This window comes from Dromiciops gliroides, chromosome 3 (genome assembly GCF_019393635.1).
Source record: "Dromiciops gliroides isolate mDroGli1 chromosome 3, mDroGli1.pri, whole genome shotgun sequence".
In the NCBI taxonomy this organism is placed as follows: Eukaryota; Metazoa; Chordata; class Mammalia; order Microbiotheria; family Microbiotheriidae; genus Dromiciops; species Dromiciops gliroides.
In genome coordinates, this window is record NC_057863.1 from 231857746 (window position 1) to 231882457 (window position 24712).

The window sequence follows — 24712 nt, forward strand, 5'->3', positions numbered from 1 at the left end:
TTTGTATCCTCAGTGTTTAGCACAGTACCTAGCACATAACAGACACCTAATACATAGTGACTGACTGACTGAAATTAAGTCCTCAATTGTGTTAGGCACTGTAGTGATGGAACTGACCCATATGGATTGTCATCAGTCTATGAAATAAACTGATGATGACTGGACTTACGTAATTTAATGTTATAAATCTTGGTCTCCACTTTCAAGGAATAGGGGAGATATGATAGGTACAGAAATAAGTTAATGAAAATTAGAATATATGTATGAGAAGTACAAAGACTTATGAAAAAGCTGAGGAGTGAGTGAGTATTTTCCAGCTGTGGTAATCAGGGAAGATCTTGTGAAAAGGGGAATAGGATTTGATGTGTCTTGAAGGATATGAAAAATTCCAATTGGCAAGAACTAGAGGATGGGTAGGTAGAAGAGAGCATTCCAGATGCAGGACCCAGAATGAACAAGGAAATGGAGATATAAAGTACTGGAACCACACATTAGAACAATTAATTGTGCAGCTGTTGAGGTTGGATTGGAATGAGGGATAGACTAGAAGTGGAAAGACCTCTAGGTGACAGCAAAAGATCAAATGAAAGTTAATGAGGGTCTGAGCTAGGACGATAGATTTGGCAATGGAAAAGAGAGGCCAGAAGGAAGAGATATGCCCTTGTGGACTAAGAAATTATGGGATGTAAAGAGTAACAACTACAAATTTTTTTAGTAAATGTTGCAAAATTACAAAGACCAAGCAAAGCCTCAAATAAGAGATATTAGGAGATATCCCTACACTTTTTAAGTTTAATCTGTAGTAACATTTTTCCATCACTTTCTTCAGTCTATACAATCAATAAAGCAACCAATCAAGTCTTAGGTTGTAGCATTTGCCAATACCAGATATATAAATAAGTTCACACTGAAATTGTACTGATGAGGAAATAGAGGGTCAGAGGATTAAATAGACTAAAGTTACGCCCCATTCTTCCTGACACAAAGTTCAACAGCATTATCCACTACACCAAGCTGACTCTGATGAGCAGACCAGGGAGTATACTCTATAAGCATAATTTAAGGAACTAGGAATGTTTAGCCAGAAGGAAAAAAAAAAAGATAGAGCTGTCTTTAAGTACATAGAAATGTATCATGTGTAAAATAGATTAGATATTTTTTGTTTGGTGCAAGGGGACAGAATGAGGACCAATGAGTTAGAATTAGACAATTAGGTGATACAGTGGATATAATGTGGAACTTGGGAATCAGGAAGACCTGAGTTCAAATCCAGCCTCAGAAACTTTCTAGCTGTGTGAGCTTGAGCAAGTCACTTAATTTCACTTGACCTCAGCTAACTCATCTGTAAAATAGTGATAATAATTACACCTACTCCACAGGGCTATAGTGAGGATCAAATTAGTTAACATATGTAAAGCACTTTATAAACCTTAAAGTGGTATATATAGGTTCACTGTTGTTATTTATATTATTACTGCTGAATAGAAATTGAAGAGAGGCATTATTTGTGTGGCAGGCACAGTGCCTGGCACATAGCAGAAACTTAATAAGTGTTTATTGATTGATATTTTTAAAAGCAATAGTATATGTGAACTTTCAAATATCACCAAAGAACATTTTTTCCTAGTTTGTGGCTATTGAGAACAGGCATTAATGTTGTTGGAGATACATTGATGGCATCAACAAGGATACTAGCAGTAGTAGTTGCTGTTTCCTGGTCTCTGTAATTAGCACTGCATTCCTAACTGCTGTACTAGCAAGTGATAAAGTCTAGAAAGAGACGAGGTCTAAGGAATGAACATTGTGAGAGGTCAGCACTTAAGGCCCCTTCCAGGGTGAGATAAAAGATGGAATGGGTCACTATATTTAAGAGAACTGGGAACTATAGAAGGAATAGATCCACTGGCCTATATCATTTTTATAGGCCAAACAAACAGTAAGAAACAATGTATAATAAGGACTACCAGAACAACTATAACAGGTGTTAACCTTTTTTTATATCATAGACCCCTTTGGAAATTTGATGAACCTTATGGACCCCTTTTTGGAATAATGTTTTTAAATAACTGAAGAAAATTCTAAATTTCATTATTTTCTTTTAGAAGTCAGTGAAAATAAAGATGCAATTCTTTTTTTACCTATCCAAGTTGTCTGAACTCTGGCTTAATGAACTGGAGAAAGATAGTGATAGAAACTACAAAAACAGGAGGAAACCATTGAAACTGACAAGCCCTTCCTTATCTCATGAATGCAAACTGTTCAAGAACCCAGATAAGGAGAACTTAACCTGACCATACCTCCTTCAGTCTGGTGGCCTTCTAATAGGTTGGCATCAGGGAAAGATTCCCCTTCTAACTGACTAAGGGGAAACTCTACTAGAGTATAAAAGGGGAGGACAGGATCATTGGAGGCCTGCCAATCAAGGTAAACAATTAGATTTCCCCTCTGCCAGAAAGGACAGCCAATATAGTTTTAACATGCTCCAGGAGTAATCAGATTATTTTGTTGGAAAGGGTAGCTGCCTAGGACTGAGATGGTGCATTCTGAGTTGGGAGAATTTATAAGTGAAAACCAAAAATCCAGGTCAGTTTAGGGCCCAGTTCTGCTGATCCAGGGCTGAATCAAGGGGGTGAGTCAAGCAGGATAATTAGCTGTCTGAACACAATTGCAGGTGAATTCCATATAAGATCAGCAAATCAACTGCCAGGAATGCTGAAGAGTTGACCATTTGTCTGGCGCAACCTATCTTCACCATAGGGGAGGAAGTGAGCCAACTTGGACAATTTTTCTATCATTAAGATTGTCTTTTTCTCTTGGAATGGGAATTTGTGATCAAGCATAAAGTTATTTTCTCCCCAAAACAGTGGGGAGATGGTGGTATTTGTCATAAGCCATGCCAAAAATGGTCCTTGGTCTGAGTTTCTATTTCAAAGGACTTGGGATACTGGCTGATATCTTGTTCTAATCACCACCAAGCACACTTCTGTGTGAAGTCTTGAACAAGGTAATGCAATCCATTATCATACTGTTATAATAGAGACACAGCACTATCTGTTGAACCTCACCATTATTTTCAGTTCTTTAAGAGATATAGAATCACATAACTGTTTCTTTAAAATTCCTAAATCTTCAGTTTGTTTATATCCATGAGTAAAACCATAGAGAACTATGTTATTAATATTTTTAAAAAACTTAGGGGTAGCTAGGTGGTGCAGTAGATAGAGCACCGGCCCTGGATTCAGGAGAACCTGAGTTCAAAGCCGGCCTCAGACACTTGACACTTACTAGCTGTGTGACCCTGGGGAAGTCACTTAACCCCAATTGCCTCACCAAAAAACACAACAAAAAATAACAAAACAAAACAAAACTTAAGAGGATGGAGGTTGGACTTACGGTTTAATAGATGTAGAGAATTCCTAGTATAGAAATATGCTCCACATATGTAGATTGGTAACTCACTGCAATTTTCAATTCTAGAGAATTGCTTAGGGTAAGTGACTTGCCCATAGTCACATAATATGTATCAGAAGCAAAACCTGGATCTAGGTCTTCCTGATTCCAAGGCAGGCTCTACTCACTATATTTTACTTCTCTTCATTTGGTGATTATCTGTATATATGTGTGTATTCATTAAATCTAGACACATATATGTATGACTATATAATGTACATTGTGTATTTGTATATAAACACATTGTATATAAAATGCATACATGAACACATATATACATATGCCTTATAATTTAAAACATCCACTAGAATATAATAAAATAAAAACTTGAAAAATACCTTCAAAAGTGAATGCTAATCTTCACTTCCAACATTTCAAATCACCGTTATACTTTCTACTAAATGTATTTATCTTCTTGCTGTATGTTTTGGGACTATTTCTGATATCAGTAGATTCTGCTTGTCGACTAAATTGATCACATGGCAGAATACCAGGGTTGTGTTCTTCCCCCCACTCAGGATTTATTGATTTGCTCTCAACAGTTCTGACCCTGTGCATTTTGAAATAGCTGTTTTCTATCCCTTTCTCCAGTTCATAGCAATTAGGGGTGTTAATCCTTTTATTAGTAGTTCACATTTCAGTGTTAAATGTTAATGTAAAAGCTTGATAATGCTGTTCCACTTGTTGCTATAATCTACAGTGGCCAAAGTGGTACATCCTATAATTACACATTCCATTCCCCTATTAACTGAAATATAACCCCTTCACCTGTCATCAAGCAATCATCATTTTTTATCTGTTTGAGATGACATGTTACTAGCACTGTTTAATTTGTTCACGTTTTTGAGGCCTATAGAGCCCTATATGGGCTTCACATATGTGAACCCTCTAGGGGCTCATTAATGTTTTAGAAACATAAAAATCACACAGCTATTAGGGACATTAGAGGTTGCCTACATTGGCACCTCTCATTGTCTAGGGGTGAAACCTGTGGCCCAGATAAACTGGCTTGCCCAAGAACACGCATGTAGTAGAAAACCTGGAAATCAACTGAAAAAATACTGCCTTCTGGTACCATGCACTTTCCAATGCACCTCAAAAGCTGTTTAAATTGCAGGTACATGGAGGCAGTCCCTGAGCTGTCAAGCTTAGCTTTGGTCCTTTAGGTAATACTCAAGTTTCATTTAGTAGTCATTAGCAATAATAATAGCAGACATTGATACAGAACTCAAAAGTTTGCAAAGCACTTCACATATGTTATCTCATTTGAGTCTTACAACAAGGTAGGTGGTTACTAATGAATGGTCTTTTACTTGCCAAATCCAATCACTTTTTCTTAACCTTCATTCCTCGATCTCTTTTCAGTCTTTGACATTGTTGATCACTTTCTCTCCTTAATACTCTCTTCTCTCAGAATTCTCCTTCTACCTTTCTGACTGCTCCTTTTTCTCTAGCCTTTGCTGGATCCTCTTCCAGATCCTGTCCTCTAGGTAGGTGTCCCATAGGGTTCTGTCCTGGGCCTTTATTTCTTCTCCTTCTAAACAACTTCATTTGGTGATCTCATCAGTTTCCATGGATTTAATTCATATCTGGAATTGGACATCCAGTAGATATCTTCTATTCAATATATCCAAAAGGGAACTTAGCATCTTTCCATCTAAACTCCCTCCCCACTCACTGCCCCTATTCCTTTGGAGAGCAATACCATCCTCCCAGTCCCTCAGACTCATGACCTAAGTCATCCTGGATTCCTCACTATCTCTCACACCTTGCCTATATCCAATCTGTTGTCAAGGCCTTTCAACTTAACCTTTGTAACACTTTTTTGCATATGTCACTGTACTTTTCTCTGACACTTCATGCCTGGATAATTGCAATAGCCTGCTGGTGGGTCTGCCTTCCTCAAGTCTCTTCCCACTCTGATCCATTCTCCAATCAGCCACTAAATTGCTTTTCCTACTCAAACTCCAGTGGGTCCTTACAGTCTCATGGACCAAAACCAAAATTATCTAGTTGGCAAAGTGCTTCATAACCCAGCTCCCTCCTACCTTTCCAGTCTTCTTACACATTACTCATCCAAAACATACTCTTTGAAACAGAGGCACCAGCTTCCTCTATGTTCCACATCACCATCTCTCTGCTCCATGCATCTTTTTCTGGCTGTCTCCCATGCCTAAAACACTCTCTCTTCTCTACTCTAACTACAAACCCACCTGACAACCTTAAAAGCCTAACTAAAATCCCATGTTTTAGTGGAAGCCTTCCCCAATCTCTCTTAATTCTAGTGCCTTCCCTCCATTAATTATCTTCTATTTATCCTGAATAAAGCTTTTTGTGTATGTATGTATATGTGTTTGTATGCATGTGTACACATAGACATATATATGTATGTATATATTGCACTTTGTCTCCCCTATTAGACTATAAGTTCCTTGAAGACAGGAACTGTCTTTTGCCTCTTTTTTTTTTTATCTCTAGCAATTAGCCCAGTGCCTAGAATATAGTAGAAATTTAATAAATGTTGATCTATGGATTGATAGAACCTCCAGTAAAACATCTCAATGTCCTCTTGGTTTATATCACATTGTTAACTCATTATCTAACCTGATGTTAGCTCTCACATAATGCATGCAGTTTTGGTGAAGCTGATGTGTATATGTGTATATAGTTACACAAAAATGATTTTTGTTTCCAAATCTGATTGTGCCATTATTTATAGAATTTATTTTGGAATCAACTCTAAACCACTATGCTTTAGGGGCAAGAAACTGAATTTGCCTTTAATGATTGGCACAGAGCAGGCACTTAGGAGATATTTGTTAATTGACCAAATATAGGCACATTGAGAAATACTGGTAGATCAATGAAGTAGTCTTAACTGTTCTGCATTTCAATTTGGAATTATGGAAAAAGACCAATTAAACTATTTACATATTTTGATTCAGCAATCCCACTACTGGAAAAATAAGTATGTCAAAAAGCAAAACAAAAGTACAATAAATATATCCCAAAATATTCATATGTGTTCTTATTGTTTTATCAAAGAACTGGAAATAAACTTAAGTGCCTACCAGCTGGGGTATGACTTGAAAAAACTTTGGTATATGAATGCAATATAATTTTATTATATCATAAGAAATAATTAAAATGAAAAATTACAAGAAATATGTAAGATTTGTATGAATTGATATAAAATAATCAGAACAAAGAAACAGTATGAGCATATAAATGACATACTACTATGATAAAAGGAAATTGAAATCCCAAGTAATAGAAAAAATAATGAAGGCTCCAGGAAATGGAGAGGTGGGAGAAAAATAAGAGAGAAAATGTGGGAATTATACTGAAAATCTATACTTAGTTTTCCTTAGAGCACAGGAGGGTTCAAGGAAGGTTGGGGTAAAATGATTAGCAAATGAAGACAAAGGATATCATTAAAACACTTCAAAATATTTAAATAACATCATACTTTTAAAAAATTGCTATCTGGGGGCAGCTAGGTGGCACAGTGGATAAAGCATCAGTCCTTGATTCAGCCCTGAGTTCAAATCTGGCTTCAGACACTTGACACTTACTAGCTGTGTGACCCTGGGCAAGTCACTTAACCCCCATTGCCCCGCCAAAAAAAAAAAAAGTTATCTGAAGTTTGGAAATGCTATTTCTTGAGAACTCTATGAAGTATATAATTCAAGTATTTTTCTCCCCAATTTGTAGAAAAGAAAACAGAAATTTCTAGAGGCTAAATGACTTGCCTAGTGTCCCCAGTTACTAAGTGTGGAATCCATAGTCTCTCACAATGCTGTCTCTCAGAGTTAGAAGAGTCATTCCAATTATTTATATAAAGCAATTGGTTGATTCTGATTTGAAAATGTATTTTATTTTAAAGTGATGATGGATTCTATTTAGTTTTTTTTTATCATGTTCCAAATGTGGTAGTGATAAACTAAGAATACTTTCTGAAATTGTCTCCATTTTATTGATATGATGCTTGACAATCCATTCCTTAGTGAAACTATATCAAAGATTGTTAGGTTTGCTCATTTCATCCTGCAAAACTCAGCCATTGAAAGCTATTCTAAAGATCAGTTGCAGCCAACTAATTTCCATATCTGTTTAGTGATAGTAAAATTGCTCGAAGCTTTTGTAGCAACTCACTAGAAAAATTCTGAATGTTTCATAGATCCATGGAATCTTAGAACCATCTGGAAGGGATCTTAGGCATCATCTAATTTTACCTTCTACTTGATGATCCATGAATTCCCCCTATAATATCCCTGATAAATGGTTATTGGCCTCCACCTATAGACCTCTAGTAGCAGAGAACTCCTTACTGGCTGAACTAGCCTATTATACTTTTGGACATTTTTAATTGGTAGAATGGTATTTCTAACATTAAGCCAAATCAATCTCCCTGTAACTTCAATCCACTGGTCCTGGTTCCATATTTAATAGCTAATTTAATCCATATTTAATAACTAATATTTGACTTAATATCTCATCATTTTTCCACATGATAGCCTTTTGCAAACAAAGATAGTATTATGTCACAACCCCCTACATTTTCTCTTCTCCAGGCTATACATCCCTCATTCTTTGACCAATCTGCATATGACATGACTTTGAGCCCATTCATCTTTATTACTTTCCTTTAAACCTGGGAAAGCATGTTAGTGTTCTCTTTTAAGATAGCTGAACACAAAAAATGGTCTCATGAGTGCAGAGTGTACCATATATATCTGTATATTAATCTTCAATTAATGTTGCAAGGCATCAGATTCTTTCAGAGCCATAATACATTGCTGAATCTTATTAAGCTTGTAATCAAAATGAATCCTCATACATTTTTCACTAGCACTACCATCTTTCCATCATCGAGTACTTCTTCAGTTGAATTTTATGAAAATTTATTGGAAATTTAAATGTATTCCTATTAAATTCTATCTTTTTAGATTTGAGCAATCATTTTGGCCTGCCAAGGTCTATTTAGATTCTATTTCTATCATCCACTGTGTAAGCTATGCATTCTAGTTTTGTATCATATGTAATGATGAAAATGACATTTATATCTTCATTTAAATTATTTACAAAAATGTTGAGCAGAATAAGAACAAGGTCAGAGACATTTGATCCCATTTAATGTTGATCTATTAATTAATACTTTTTTAAACCTAATAATTCAATGAGATCCAACTGGGACTGGGAATTGGGAGTACTGGATGGAAATTTAAAAAATAAAAAAGTAAAGATGGACCAGACAGCTTCTGAGGTCCCTCATAAGTCTGAGATACTGTGATTCTTTGAATAACTCTGCTTGCTAAAGGAATATTTATCTAAAAAAGGAAAGAAAGAAAGAAAGAAAGAAAGAAAGAAAGAAAGAAAGAAAGAAAGAAAGAAAGAAAGAAAGAAAGAAAGAAAGAAAGAAAGAAAGAAAGAAAGAAAGAAAGAAAGAAAGAAAGAAAATACCAGTTTAAAACTGCTAGGTCAGCTATAATGACATATCAGGTCCATTAAAATCAGATGTTAAAAGCCCAACTACATTGTAAAAAGGCATGAGAAATCATTAGCCAGAGAAATGATGAATGGGTTCTCCTTTACTGGAATCTTCAAGTAAAGACTCAATTTGACTACTTGTTGAGTATATTGTAGAGTGAATACTTCTTCAAGTATTAGTTGAACCAGATGGGCCACTGAGATCTTTTAGAACTCTGAGATTCTGTCTTCACAGAATGAATTATGAATGTACCAAACTGAACTCTGGGAGCTGGGTGGCACAGTGGATAGTGCCAAACTTGCTGTCAAATCCAGCCTAGCTGTATGACCCTGGGCTAGTCATTTAACCTTGTTTGTCTTAGTTTCCTCATCTATAAAATGAGCTCGAGAAGGAAATGGCAGACCCCAGTGTCTTTACAAAGAAAACCCAAATGAGGTCATAGAGAGTCAGACATGACTAAAATGACTGAACAACAACTAAACTATAAAATCTAGGTCACATTTCTATTTCTTGCCTATGAGAATATTGTGAGAGAATATTTTTGTAAAAAACTTTGCTGAAATCAGATGTTATGTTGACCACATTCCAAGCACAACAGCTTAGTAAAACCATCAGCAGAATAAATCAGGTTATTCTGGGATGATTTGTTGATCTATTCTGGCTACTGGTGATCATTGCTTCACATTCTAAGTGCTAGTGAACAATCTGCTCTAAAATTTTGCCAGGAAATCACGTCAAGTTGACAAATCTTTTGTTTCCAGACTCTACGTTTCTTCTCTTTTGAAATTCTAGAACATTTGCTCATTTTCAATCTTTAAGGTATCTCTTTTCCTATTGATTCCTGAATAATCTAGGGCCAGAGTAATCAAATCTGCAGTCTCTTGGAATTCTAAGATGCAATTTTGGCCAAAAGACTCAAACTCAGTTTTAGAGCACCTGGTTCTCTCTTACTATTTCCTCTCTTAGTTTAAGTTTTTATTACTGTTTTCGCCATTTTTGTTTTACTCTTTTGAGTCTGAAAATCATTCTCCCTGATAGAGAAGTTGTGCTGAAATTAAGTAGTTCTGTTTTTTTTTAATTTTTCTTTTTCTATCATTTTTTAACATCATAGCCTCTATTGACCCTAAGACCTACCCTTTCTTTGTTATTCTTGACCCAAACATGACTTAAATAGCCATTCCTGGTTTTCTTCAGAATTTCCCCCAATCCTAAACCCATTTTTCATTTAGAAGGGTAAAATGTAAACTAGAAAGAACAATATTATTATTCTTTTTTTCTCCTCCATAAAAATTCCGGGTAACTAAAACAAAACAGTTTCAGCCAACTCCCACTCACACTAAACTTACAGCTTTCCAGTCCAGGTGATGAACTATCATACTCTTAAAAAGCCATAAGAGGGGAAAAGTTGACAGAAAATCTATGAAATAAGTCCAGGGTGTTTAATAAGAGACTAACATAGCTGGGGAGTAATTCCTGAAGGTATCAAGTATACACTATTTAATTTTTCATATTATTACTTTATTTAGACCAACTGACCTCCCCATGTGCTATTTCATTACCTCTCTGGATACCTACTGAATATGGAAGAGGAAAAAAGGCTAAAGTAAGGATAGTGCTTTTGCTGTCACCATGGAAATCGATGTTAGCCAGTTTTCATGAGTAAAATCCCAGTATACAAGCAACACCAACCTGTTTATGAACTTGAGAGCTTCCCTGGTCAGCCTCTGAGTGAGATTTTCATAAGACATTGGCTGCTGGACAACCTCATGGTTCCTCATCAGGATGCAGTTTAAAGGTCGGAAAAAATGAAGGAAACAGGCTAAGAGCCCAATTATAGTAGCTGCTAATAAAAGACAAGAAAAGAATACCCAGTGAGGGAGTCGAAACAGGCCAAGGCAATTGAGCGCCTCCAAAGTGACAAGAGCAATGCCAACAATTTGCAGGGGAATGAAAACGAACATATGAATGGCTGTGGTAAACACAGTGCCTGATCCTGGTTTACAGTCTCTCAAATTGGTCACTGGCAGTCCATAGAAGTGATCAAAACCATGATTTAAAGGGTGGTGACAGAAGTCATCTCTGCTGTTACAGTTTATCCCAAGGTGCCACTTTCCTATGGAAAGAAAAATATATGAGATATGTATATGTATCAGGTAAACTTTCTGAACTTCTTGATTTTGAATACTAAATCTTTTCTATGTAAATTTACATAATTTCTACCTACTGAATAATTGAGTATTTTAATTCTGAATGTAAACACCAAAAAAAAAAATAGCATTTTCACAGAAAAACACAAAAAGATTATTCTATATAATGCCATGAGACTCTTTCTTAGTGTTTGGGTTTTTTTAGCATATAAAACATTCTACATATTACTTTCAAAACTGTACTGTGTTCTTTTTGTTCTCTTCTTTGCATTTAAAAAATGTTGCGATGCTTTTCTTTCCTTTTGTATCACTATTGCTAACTGTCCCTACACCCTGGAGCACCATAGTCCTGCACAGTCTAGAATTTTAAAAAACTCATGTCTATAGGCAAACAGACTTAATTTGGTCTTTATAGTCCATTAATCATCTTTATTAAGTCAGCAAGCACACTCTATGTAATACAGACAATTCCTGATATGTGGCACAGAGCTTCCTGAAGAATTTCCTTTAAATTGGTTTCTTTATATTCATCCTCATTTCCCTATTCCAATTTTAAAATGAGAATGCAAAAAACAAAAAAATTGACCTGACATATATGACTGAATAATATAGCAAATATTTTAAAAGATGTATTTGAAAGACAAATGACAAATTTTTTGTTTCGTTTTGTTTTTTTTTAAATAATGTTATGCTGCCATCCAAGAGTAGCAAGGAAAAAACTTACCTATTGTAAAGAAAGAAAATTGGATAGAAAAGCAAAGAACCTGAGTCTCTGGCTATGTGTAGTAGCTATGTGGCCTTGGAAAAATCCCTTAATCCCTCTGGTCCTCAGTTTCCTCAACTGTAAAATGAGAGGTTTGAACCAGATGACCTGTAAGTCTATACATTCATGGTAGTATGCCACATTGTAGGAAAACTACCCTGACTGAATGCCTATGAGGAGTGGCCCACATTTTACTTCAGTTAGACTAAGCCAACATAAACTCAACAACAGCTTTCAATGCTTTTTTCAAAAGAAGAACATGTTATATGAGGCAAATGTGACATGCAAAATGTATTCTACATATACATTCTTGATCAGTTTTAGAAATAAAGGTAGAAGTAATAATGTTTAATCATATATTGCATGAAACGTTTACTTCAACAGTTCACAGACAAAAGAAGAAAACAAAAGCAAACTGTGATTTCATTGTTGTAAATAATGCTTCTGAAATGCAAATCTCAACCCCTAGTTTAGGAGAATTTTATGAGTCATTGTGGTCAAAATAATTTCTTACCTTATTGCCAAACTTCTGGGGATAAGACTGTAAATTTTGCTATGTTTGTGCACAGGTTAAAGACATATAGTCTATTGCCTGAGCCTTACCTGAAACCTTTCCAACTTGGTAGGACTTTCTAGATCTCGTGATCCACTGGCTTAAACTTCAAGAGCCCAAATCCTACCTGAAGTGAAACTTCTTCACTAGAGGTTAGTTTTGTATAAACATGTATAGGTATGGAAAAAATTCTGTTATGCATGTATACATATATAATGCACAAATATAAATAATTGATGTCCATTCAGGATCTGCACAAATTTCATAGGAATATATATTTAGAACTAAAAGGGACCTTAGTGGTCATCTAATCCAAGCCTTTTTTTTTTCAGATTCAGAAACTGAGGCTCTGGGAATTTAAGTAATTTACTCAATACCACATAGTTGAGTTTCAAAGTCAAAGTTTTGAACACAGGTCCTCTAAAATTGAAACCCCAGGCTGTTATCATTTCTATAAAAGTAATGAATGTTGCTTTCGGAATTTATCTCAAATTGTCTCTGACTCTCACACACATTTTCACTTGTCCTTGTAACACTTCCCCCAAACCCTATATGGAGCATAGCACATAACAATCACTTAATAAATTTTTGTTGACTTCTCTGTTAAGTTCCTTCCTCTTTTCTATAATCTTAAATTCCTTTCCTCCCCCACATTTCTCTCAGCTGTCTCTACCTATCAGGGCTGTAGAATATCCTTGGTTCTTCAAAAGCTTGGCAAAAGTAATTTCATTTGTAGGTAGTCCACCTGAAGAAGCTGAAAATAGGAACACTCCAACCTTAGAGCGTGAAGCCATCCCTGGACCAGGTACAAAAGAAAAAGAAGAAGAAGTAGAACATTAACTAGAGATAATGTCTTTCTAGCCAAAAGAAAATGAACAATAATAATTTTAAAACAGATTCTTACCTGAACGGACAGGGTAACGGCCTGTCAGGAAAGCTGCTCTACTTGGTGTACATAGTGGAGATGCAGCTAAGTGCTGAGTTAATTTCACTCCCCCTTTGGCTATCCTGTCAATATTAGGAGTTCTAGGGGAAGGAAAAGAATAATTTTATTTTAACTGAAACTTTTTAATTGTAATAATAGCTAGGATTTATATAGCACTTAAAGATTTGCAAAGCGCTTTATATATGTTATCTCAATTGATCTTCACAACTCTTAATTTGCTATTGGGGGCTGCTAGGTGGCACAGTGGATTAAAGTACCGGCCCTGGATTCAGGAGGACCTGAGTTCAAATCCAGCCTCAGACACTTGACACTAGCTGTGTGACATTGGGAAAGTCACTTAAACCTCATTGCGCCACCCAAAAAAAGTTAGGTGCTACTATTATTCCTATTTTACCAGTTATGTCTGAAACAGGATTTGAATTAAAGTTTCATTGACCCCTAGTTTAACGCTGTATCTACTGTGCCACACAGCTGCCTCATTATATATGTTTTATACTTAATTTTGATTTTTCTAATTAATATTTACCTTCTGCTTTGTAAAACATTGATACTAATAAGGGATGTGTGATTATTTGTATCTCTAAAAAAGTCACAGAAGTCTTTGTTTTAACTAGGTACTCATTTGTAAATATACTATCAAGATGCTATACAATGAAATCTAAGTGTTCATGGTGCCATTCATTTCTCTGACAAGATTCTAACAACTTCCTAGAAGAACTGGATCTTCAAACCTACCTTAACATTTGAACCCTTCACTCCTCTTCACTAATAATTTTGCAATCAGTTTGATTTAACATAATACCCTCACAGAAAACTACTGTAGTCATTCAATTGATTCTTTGCCTGAATCATTTTTGTTTCTTCCCAGTATTGTTTGGCTTAGATTATAAATTCTAAGAGGGCAGAACCTATTTCTGCTAACTTTGAAACTTATAGTATTGCCACAGCCCAACCAGAGGGGAAAAAATGAGCAATGAATTAACACTGAGAAGAATAATTTGTGAATTTGAAAGTTAGGGGAAGCAGAGAAATTAGGTTAATTTTGAAGTGTATTTTTCTCACTATAAAGTCTTTCTTTCCTGGGAACTTCTTTACCTTGTCCTTTCAAATAGCTGATGTGGTGATGGGAAGTGGAAATAGGAACTGTCAGTCTTTTCTTTCCTTATTAAAGGTCTGATTAAAATTAATTATGATACTGTGATTTTCTTACAAAGGCAGAGAGCAAGAGCATCACCTTTTTGGTTTTGGACTGAATAAATATCAAGGAAATGTAAGGGGGAAAAAAAGTTCAAGGGAAAAAAACTAATATAGATGAGCCAGAGAAGTCAGATTTTCCAAAGAAAAACACATATTATAAATACCAAAAATTTGGAGATAGACTCCAAATCAATTGGCTAGTAAATTACAAAAGGTATAAAACACTGATATCCAATTCAATGAAAACTCTGTAAGAAAAGGGAGTGGCACATCCAAATATGTATCTAGAAAGAATTCTCAATATTTGAAAGTTTTCTTTCAAATATATGTTTTAAATGAAAAAAGTACTTGTAATCATGTAGCTCAAACTGAAACAAAAGATAATATGACTCCTACTTTTCAAAAGCAAATTACCCATGAAAAACAAAATTTATTTAATTTTAAACAGATTATGGAACACAGTTTTGGGACTATTGTGTAATGATTGGAATGACGCCACCTACTGGAGATTGACTATAGGAAAGTTCTGCCATGAAGTGAAGGTCTTTGAGGGCAAGACCAGGAGTCTTTTCTTTGGCGTCAGGAAGTGACATTGGCTAGTGGGAGGAAGAAGGAAGAGACGGGGCGCTCTGTCTCGCTCTTTCCTTTGGACTCTGGTGGAGAGGGGAGCTAGAAATGTGCTCTCCCTTTAACAGATAGATGAATGTAGGCCTTTCTCTCTCTCTTTACCAAATTCTTATTCTCCTTAATAAATGCTTAAGTCTAACTCTTGCTAAAGCTTATAATTTATTGGCGACCACTCATTAGATATTTTAGATAGTTTAGCTAGAATTTTAGCCCTTAACAACTGAAATTATCCTCATTGGAAGTCCAAATTGGTTTCCTTGTCTAAAGTCGTGCATTCCTCAAGTCTATTCTCCAGTCAGGTGACAATACCAAAATAATATTAATACTAAAACTAACCATGTCCCTCACCTGCTAAGACTAGTGACTTATTTCTAGAATCAAAAGCATTTTAATGTGGGGAAAATGATGAAGAGGTAGGCTAAGTGAAATGAAAATAAATCAGTACCTATAATCAATCACCTGATAACTAGTTTACTAGTTCACACATGTTTAAAAAAGTAGATTCAAATATTTATTACTTATAGTTCACTTTGAAAAACTCTAATGAAAGAAAATAATATTTTATAGTCACTACAGTAATTTATTTTTATTGATTTCTATTTGTGATACAGTTCTCTATAGAATTCTTATATAATTGTTTCCTTATTATTATAAGCAGATAAAGAACCATGAATATCAATATTTTAGTATCGCAAGGATTTGCTTTTTAGATGGATTTCTTCTATTGAAACCTTGGAAACAGGATAACTATGCTGTATTTCTAAGGTAAAAAAGCAAAATACATGATACTAAAGACTTACCTCTACCATATCCCTTTCCCAGTTCTGATTCTATGGCTTGCAGGCCCTTTGAAAAGATGGTAGTATAACACCCTCACTGTTTGTCAGTGAAAAATAGTAGGGATTGTGGGAAGGGGAAAAAGGAGCAAACACATAGGGTAAGAACTGAGTGGGACCATCTAGCAATCTGGCACTGCTAGATACCCCAAATTTAAAAAACAAAAAAATGGAAGGAAGTGTGTGGGGATGGTGGGGGGGAGACATGGAAAAAATAGGAAAAAGGAAGATAAAAGGAAAGAAAAAAAGGCAAAGGAGATACTTTTTAGATTTTTCCCTTCCATATATTACATAATAACACAGTAGGGGGCAGCTAGATGGCGCAGTGGATAAAGCACTGGCCTTGGATTCAGGAGGACCTGAGTTCAAATCCAGCCTCAGACACTTGACACTAGCTGTGTGACCCTGGGCAAGTCACTTAACCCTCACTGCTGTAACGATTGGAATAACGCCACCTGCTGGATACTTACTGTAGAAGAGTTCTGCCCATGAAGGGAAGGTCTTTGAGGGCAAGACCAGGAGTCAGGAAGTGACGCGGGCTAGTGGGAGGAGGAAGGAAGAGACTGGCGCTCAGTCTCGCTCTTTTTCCTGAGGATGCTGGCGGAGAAGGGAGCTAGAAATGTGCTTTCCCTTTAATAGATAGGAATCTAGGCCTTTCTCTCTCTCTTTACCAAATTCTTATTCTCCTTAATAAATGCTTAAAAGTCTAACTCTTGCTAAAGCTTATAATTTATTGGCGACCACTCATTAGATATTTTAGACAGTTTAGCTAGAATTTTAACCCTTAACACTGCCCTGCAAAAAAAACAAAAACAAAAAAACAAAACATAATAACACAGTAATGGTAGAATGAATAATGGAAAGTAGAAATGCTTCCTTTGTAGGATTCTTCATACAGATGTAAATTATATATACATAGTTCTTGCTAAGCATATTCTAACTCCCATATCCACATCTGTATTTAAATAGATATCCAAATTCAAATCTACATACACAATGGCAAATGGAAGAGTATTATTGCTATAGTTTCTTAAATATAATAGATGTAGCCTATACTCCATGGTTCTGAGGACATTTTAAAACTACCAAGGAAGAAATATATTGAATATATATGTATATAGGCACAATCACTTATACAGAACTTCAATTATTAAACCTTAGTGTTGTGTTTCCATAGCATCCAGGATCTCCAATGCCAAGGTCATCTGCCATTGCTATAATAATGTTGGGCTTCGAAACTGCATCACTGTTGACACTGCCATAGAACAACATCAGAAGGAAAAGCATCTTCATCTTCCTGTGAAGAGTAAATAAACAATAACAGAATAAAGAATGAGAGCATGTTTTTTCTTCACTCACTCTAATTCTTTCCAGCTATGGAGGCAGATCACAAAAACAAACAAACAAAATTTCTCAGCTTGGGAGCTGCTCTGCTTCAAGAAGACACTGTCCAACTTGATGTGTAAAGATGTTGACCTCTCCTCTGGGTATTTGTTTTCTGAAGAGATATTTTGCTTTTGGTGAAAACCAATTATCTCCTGTTTTTATTCTTGACAAATGAAAGAGACAAAAAGCTTGCCTACCATTCTTGGTATTGAAAACCAGGCATTTGATGACATAAGATAAATGGTCCTGATCAATGGAAAAACAAATATATTTTATTAAGGGGAAATATTTTGTGCCAGGCTCTTAATAGAGAACCCAGAACTAATGCATTGCTCCCCTCTCCCTAAGTAGAGAAACATAAATACATCAATCATGAAAAATTTTCAGGGGGCAGCTAGGTGATGCAGTGGATAAAGCACCAGCCCTAGATTCAGGAGGACCTGAGTTCAAGTCTGGCCTCAAACACTTGACATTTACTAGCTGTGTGACCCTGGGCAAGTCAATTAACCCTCATTGCCTCACCAAAAAAAAAAATCATGAAAAATTTTCAATATTCAGGCAAACTAATTTCATAATATATGATGGAGAATTTACTTTGATATTGACATACCAAATTCAGCACACTAAGGAAAGCTCTGCTCAATAGGGCAACTCACCTCCTGTCAGTAGAATGTAAGCTTCATGAGGGATGGGAGTCTCTCAGTCCCACAACTGCCTATGGGACATCCCACAGGCATCTCAAATTCAACATGTTCAAAATTCATTATCTTTCCTCCAAAATTCAAACTTCTTCCCAGTTTCCCTATCTCTGTGAAGAATACCACCACCCTTCCAGTCACCTAAGTTCACATCCTAGGAGTCATCCTTTACTCCTCATTCTTCTTCCCTCCAGACATCCAATCAGCTGCCAGATCTTGTCAATTTTATCTCCATGACTTTTCTCACATCTGTACCATTTTATCCATTGACTTGGTTACCCTAGTTCAGGCCCTTATTATCTCTCATCTGCACTACTGAAACGATCCAAATTGGGATTGCTTTCAATTTCAAATTGCTTTCCTTGTCTCAAGTCTCTCTGCTCTCCAATCTATCCTACTATACTCACTCACCAATGCCAAAGTGCTATTCCTAAAGGACAGGTTTGACCATGTCACTCCCCTACCCAAACTCCAGCAACTCATTTCTAGAATTCTGATTCTAAAAACTCCTCTCATTGACAGTTAACCCTTCACAACCTGCCTCCAACCTCCCTCCCTAGCCTTACTATAAAATACCCCCTTTCCCATACTCTGGGGCCTACTCAAAATGGACTTTTTGCTGTTCTTAATACATGACCTGTCTTTATACAAAGGTATGGATTGTCCTTCACTCCTAGAATGTGTTCACTTCTAGCCTCTGCCTCTTAGAATACTTTATTTCTTTCAAAGCTCAGCTGAAATGCTATCTCCCACATCAGACTTTACCAGATAATTCCAGGTGCCAGTGCTTCTCAGCTAAAAATAGTTACGTGTATTTTACATAGACATATTATGTACTTTTTTATATGTGTATGTGTATTAGATGTTGTTTCATTCTATAGAATATTCGTTGGCTCCTTCAGGACAGAAAGCATTACATTTTTGTCTCTGTATCTCTAATTGCTGTTATATTATAAAAGCTTAAGAAATGTTTGCTAACTGATTGATTTCTATCCCCAGAATTTAGCATGGCATTGGACACTTAGTAGTCACTTAATAAATGTTCATCGATTGACTGGTCACAACACATACTTACTAGTATGAAACACTTTTTTTTTTTTTAGTGAGGCACTTGGGGTTAAGTGATTTGCCCAGGGTCACACAGCTAGTAAGTGTCTGAGGCCGGATTTGAACTCAGGTACTCCTGACTCCAGGGCCGGTGCTCTATCCACTGTGCCATCTGGCTGCCCCAGTATGAAACATTTTTATAACACTACAACAGTTATAATATTTTGTTCTTAGAAACTTTTAAAAATAATCTGTGGTCTTATTCAAATTTAGAGAAACAAAAAAAAAAACATCTCCCCACCCCTTAGTGCCAGATCCAGGGTTTTTTTAAATTTATACACATAGACCTACATGTATATACACATATGCAAATGTATTTCTGTATGGATATGTATTATATATGTGTTGCATATGTATATATAAAGATCCATGGAAAGTAAGGAGGGACCTGAGTAGTTGTGTGCTAGTAAATATTTAACAAGACACACTTTTAATTTTAATCAGCATTATTAACATTTTCTCCATTCTTAAGTCTATGTAATCAAGAAAGCAATACATCAAGCCCCAATCTTTGGTATTTGCCAATTTTTGAAATATAAATGCTCATTATTAAAATTTTCACAATCAGCTGTCTCATACAAGCTGGTTTTGGCTGACCCCTGCCTCAGTAAATATCTCTACCTTAATCTGCATTGTTTTTTGGTTTTTCATCTGTGTACTTTTTTTCCCTTATAAAAAAACTACAAAGTTCTTGCATAGCACAGAATTTGTTTAGGTTTGGGAGCAGCTAGATGGCACAGTGGATAAAGCACTGGCCTTGGATTCAAGAAAACCTTGAGCTCAAATCTGGCCTCAGACACTTGACACTACCTGTGTGGCCCTGGGCAAGTCACTTGACCCTCATTGCCCCTGAAAAAAAAAAAAAAAGAATTTGTTCAGGTCACCCACAGGATTTTAGGTGTCCAGTACATAGCTGTTAAATTTTGAAAAGGGGGCCTTGAAGTCAGGAAGTTTTTCCATTGAAAGCCAGGTAACATTAATATACCCAAACTACTAAAAATATGGGCAACCTCTGCCCCGTTCTATAACACAGGTATGCAGTACAAAGGACCACCAACAACAACAACAACAATACCAACAACAACAAAGCTGCTTTGAACTCCTTCTGCTTGAAGGACTAAATGTTGAGTATAGCAAGAGTACTCAGATCCAACAACTTTAGTTTAGAGACTACAGGTTTAGAGTACTAAACAAATATAAACTATTATTGTAATTTTTACAAGACCATGCATTTAGGTAGAAAGTTTTCTAATATTTTCTTATTTTCACAGAACATTTTCCACCACTTTATCCTGAGATACCCCTCTTGGTGAGGATCTCACAGTGGGGCTCCAATGTATATGCCAAATTCATGGTAAAATATTTACTTTGATTGGCCTTGTTTTCAATAATAATTAACATTTGCCATAGGGTTACAAAATCTATCCAAGGCAGATATTACTATCACCATTTTACCCATTAAGAAAGCATGGCTCTGGGGCAGCTAGGTGGCACAGTGGTAAGGCACTGGCCCTGGATTCAGGAGTACCTGAGTTCAAATCTGACCTCAGACACTTGACACTTACTAGCTGTGTGACCCTGGGGAGGTCACTTAACCCCCATTGCTCCACCGAAAAAAAAAAAAAAAGAGAGAGAAAGCATGGCTCAAAGTCTAGATAACTTAGCCAAGCATAAAAAATGTCAAAACCAGGATGCCACCCCAAATCTTCTAACTCATTGTGGTTTCATAGAAAGAGCACTGTGTTTGGAGCTATAGGACCTGAGCTTCAAGTGTGTTTCTGTCATTATTCATGTGATAGAATAAGTTGCTTAAACTGGGCCTTATTTTCTTCTTCTATATAATGAGACCTTATATGACCTGGAAGGTCCTTTCCCTATTTGAAATCTGGTTTTCTTCTTATAAAATTACAAATCTTAAGCCCTTTTACAAATTTCCTAATAAATCCTGGTTGTAAACATACATGCCTTTTTCTTAGGACCAGCTCCTGACTACTGAAATTTTACTTAACACAACAAAATTTCTGTCATTGATATTTTTAAAAATTCTATATTTATCTATGGATTTCCAAATAATTTTGCTAAATTCAGTGAAATAGTACTTCACCAAGAATACATAAAGATAATAATGATAAAAATATATGCATATATGTACCCTATTAAGTATGTACAAATCAAAGTTGATTTATAACATCCTTAGAACCCCCTTGCATTATAAAGACTTATTATACAAACAAAATTTTATTATTTCTTTATAGAGATGTATGCTATTGGCACTAGAGTTATTTATAATTATGGAGTATAATTAGTGAGAGAATTAGTTAACTAAAATTATACAAATTAAATGAAAATATAGAACTACATGCAGAGCTTCATTTCAAAATACTAATAGTGCTTTCATAAACCTATTTTTAAAACTCCTGTTTAGAAAAAGTTAAAAATTATCATTGTCTGACGAACATTAATTTGAAAGAAAAAAGAATATTTTTAGAAAGAAGTTTAGTACAATGACTTCATTAAGAAGATGAAACAAAGGGATTATATTAAATGTTCATTAAAAGAAAATTGTCTAAACTTACAAAACAGAATATACCAACAACTTGTCCCATGGCAACAAAATCTTTTAAAATCATACTAAATGGAAAGAAGGGTCTATCTAAATTAGTGAAAAGCCTACATAATTAATGTTATATAAAATAAGGGCAATTAGACTCATAAAGATTTGTGTTGTGCTTTAGTGTACTAAATTCAATTCACCCTTTATTGTACCTTCTATGAGCCATCATCTGAGTTAAACAATGCATGTTTTATGATTAGCACATCAAGTTTAAGACTGAGTAATGCAGCTCTTCCTTAAATTCCAATCATATTGTGCATTAACAGGTATTCTTGAAGAGCTTGTTTTGTTCTTTTAAAAGGTAAACAAGCAAAAATATAAAGAAAGTTGGGTGTGTTTAATGAGAGACTGCTTGGTATGGTAGAAAGAGCAGCAGACTGGGAGACCTGTCGAGTGATTTTTAATTCTCTGCCATTAACTTGACTTGTGACCTTTAACAAATAACTCAACCTGTGTAGGTCATAGTAGAATGAAATGTAATTGAAAGTAGGGACAATTTAGCTTTTTGTTTTTGTATTTTCATTTTTTGGTTTCATATTCCCAAGTCTAGCATAGTGTTTTACACAGAATAGGTACTTAATAAATATTTTGTGGAATTGAGTGTTTCATTATCTGTAAAATGAGATTTGGACTAACTCAAGGATTCTGAACGTGGGATACTGATTCTTTTCTTAAAGTTCCAATAATCAGAGCTTCAGGTGGGTTCAGCTCCTAAACAGCACATATCCTAGATGAGTATTAACTATAATCTCACATTGGAAACAGTAAGAGATCATCATAAAAAAATCACAACTTATCTTGATATAACTAGTACACATGCTAAGTAGATGTATTTTCATTCCTTTTTTTTTTTTAAGTGAGGCAATTGGGGTTAAGTGACTTGCCCAGGGTCACACAGCTAGTAAGTGTTAAGTGTCTGAGGCCACATTTGAACTTGGGTACTCCTGACTCCAGGGTCGGTGCTGTATCCACTGGGCCACTTAGCTGCACCCAAAAATAAATTTTCTAAATTAAAAAATGGGTACATGATTTAGATATAAAGGGTGATACCACAGGTAAATTAGGAGAGGGAAGAATAGCTTACCTCTCAGATCTATGGAGAGGAGAACAATTTATGACCAAACAAGAGATAGAGAATATTATTAAATACAAAATGGATGATTTTGATTACATTAAATTAAAAAGTTTTTGTACAAACAGGAGCAATTCAGCCAAAATTAAAAAGGAAGCAGAAATCTGAGAAACAATTTTTAGAGCCAGTATTTCTGATAAAGGCCTCATTTCTAAAATATATAGGGAACTAAATCAAATTAATAAGGATGCAAGCCATTCCCCAATTGAGAAATGGTCAAAGGATATGAATAGGCAGTTTTCAAATGAAGAAATCAAAGCTATCTATTGCCATATGAAAAAATGCTCTAAATCACTATTGATTAGAGAAATACAAATTAAAACAACTCTGAGGTACCACCTCACACCTATCAGGATTGGCTAATGTGACAAAAAGGGAAAATAATAAATGTTGGAGAAGCTGTGGAAAAAGTGGGACACTAATGCATTGTTAGTGGAGTTGTGAACTGATCCAACCAATTCTGGAGAGCAATTTGGAAGTATGCCCAAAGGCCTATGGGACTGTACATACACTTTGACCCAGTAATACCACTACCAGGTCTATATCCCAAAGAAATAATAAAAAAGGGAAAAGGACCCACATCTACAAAAATATTTATAGCAGCTCTCTTTGTGGTGGCAAAAAATTGGAAACTGAGGGAATGCCCATCAACTGGGGAATGGCTGAACAAGCTGTGATATATGAATGTAATGGAATAATATTGTGCTATAAGAAATGATGAACAGGCTTATTTCAGAAAAAACTGGAAAGACTTAAGTAGACTGACACTGAGTGAAGTGAGCAGAACCAAGAATACACTGTACATAGTAACAGCAACATTGTGTGATGATCAACTGTGATAGACTTAGGTCTTCTCAGCAATACAATGATCCAAGACAATTCCAAAGGACTCATGATGGAAAATGCTCTATACATCTAGAAAAAAGAACTGTGGGATCTGAATGCAGATTAAACCATACTGTTTCTACTTTTTTGTGGGTTTTTTTTCTTTTTTGAGGTTTTTCCCTTTTGTTTTAATTCTTCTTCCACAATATAACTAATGCAGAAATATGTTTAATGTGATTGTACGGAGATAACCTATATCAGATTACTTGCTGTCTTGGGGAGGGGGGGAGGGAAGGGAGGGAGGGAGAAAAATTTGGAATTAAAAATCTTATGAAAATAAATGTTGAAAACTTTCTTTACATGTAACTTGAAAATGATAAAATACTTTTATTATTTTAAAAAATAGATATACATAATTGAAAAGAAAAAAAGGAGCTTAATAACAAATTAAATATTTGAGTTGCGTAAATATAATAATCCTAAATTGTATACAGAAAAAAGATTACATGAAACATTGCCTATAGTAAAACATGATCAGTTATTAACCATGTCCAAATTTATGTTTGCTTTAAGTTTGAATAAGAGATAGATATCTGTCATTATTTATTATTATTTATGTTATTTAATGTGGTGAACCCAGAGGGCTCTCTGTTGCCCCTCTGACTGAGTTCCCCCCCCCCCCCATACTTGGGCCTTGGTCACTGAAGCAGCAAGAGTTTCCAGAGACAATGCTTGGCCGGTCCGAGGACTCAGATGTACTAACCTTGCCCTGTTTAGGCCTAGAATAAGTTATGCTAGATCAGGGCTGAAAGGTTGAAATATTACTCTTATTCTCTTAGAATTATGCTTGCAGACTTTATTTGATTTCTTTGTGGTTTTTTGCTTTAAATACTGAGCTATCCCGAATAATAAATTGCACACAGTTATTCACACAAGGTGG

General features: G+C 35.5%; 1 protein-coding gene across 2 annotated transcripts in view; it reads right to left on the bottom strand.

Annotated features, from left to right (window-relative positions):
- Positions 1-24712, bottom strand: part of STS (steroid sulfatase) — a 194579-nt gene that overhangs the window by 104806 nt on the left and 65061 nt on the right. For both annotated transcript variants that reach the window (XM_043997917.1, XM_043997918.1), the window contains 4 exons: positions 17167-17307; positions 13309-13430; positions 13078-13200; positions 10631-11054 (listed from right to left, as the gene is read on the bottom strand). In XM_043997917.1, coding sequence (XP_043853852.1) covers positions 10631-11054; positions 13078-13200; positions 13309-13430; positions 17167-17307 — 810 coding nt within the window. The remainder of the gene's footprint in view (positions 1-10630; positions 11055-13077; positions 13201-13308; positions 13431-17166; positions 17308-24712) is intronic.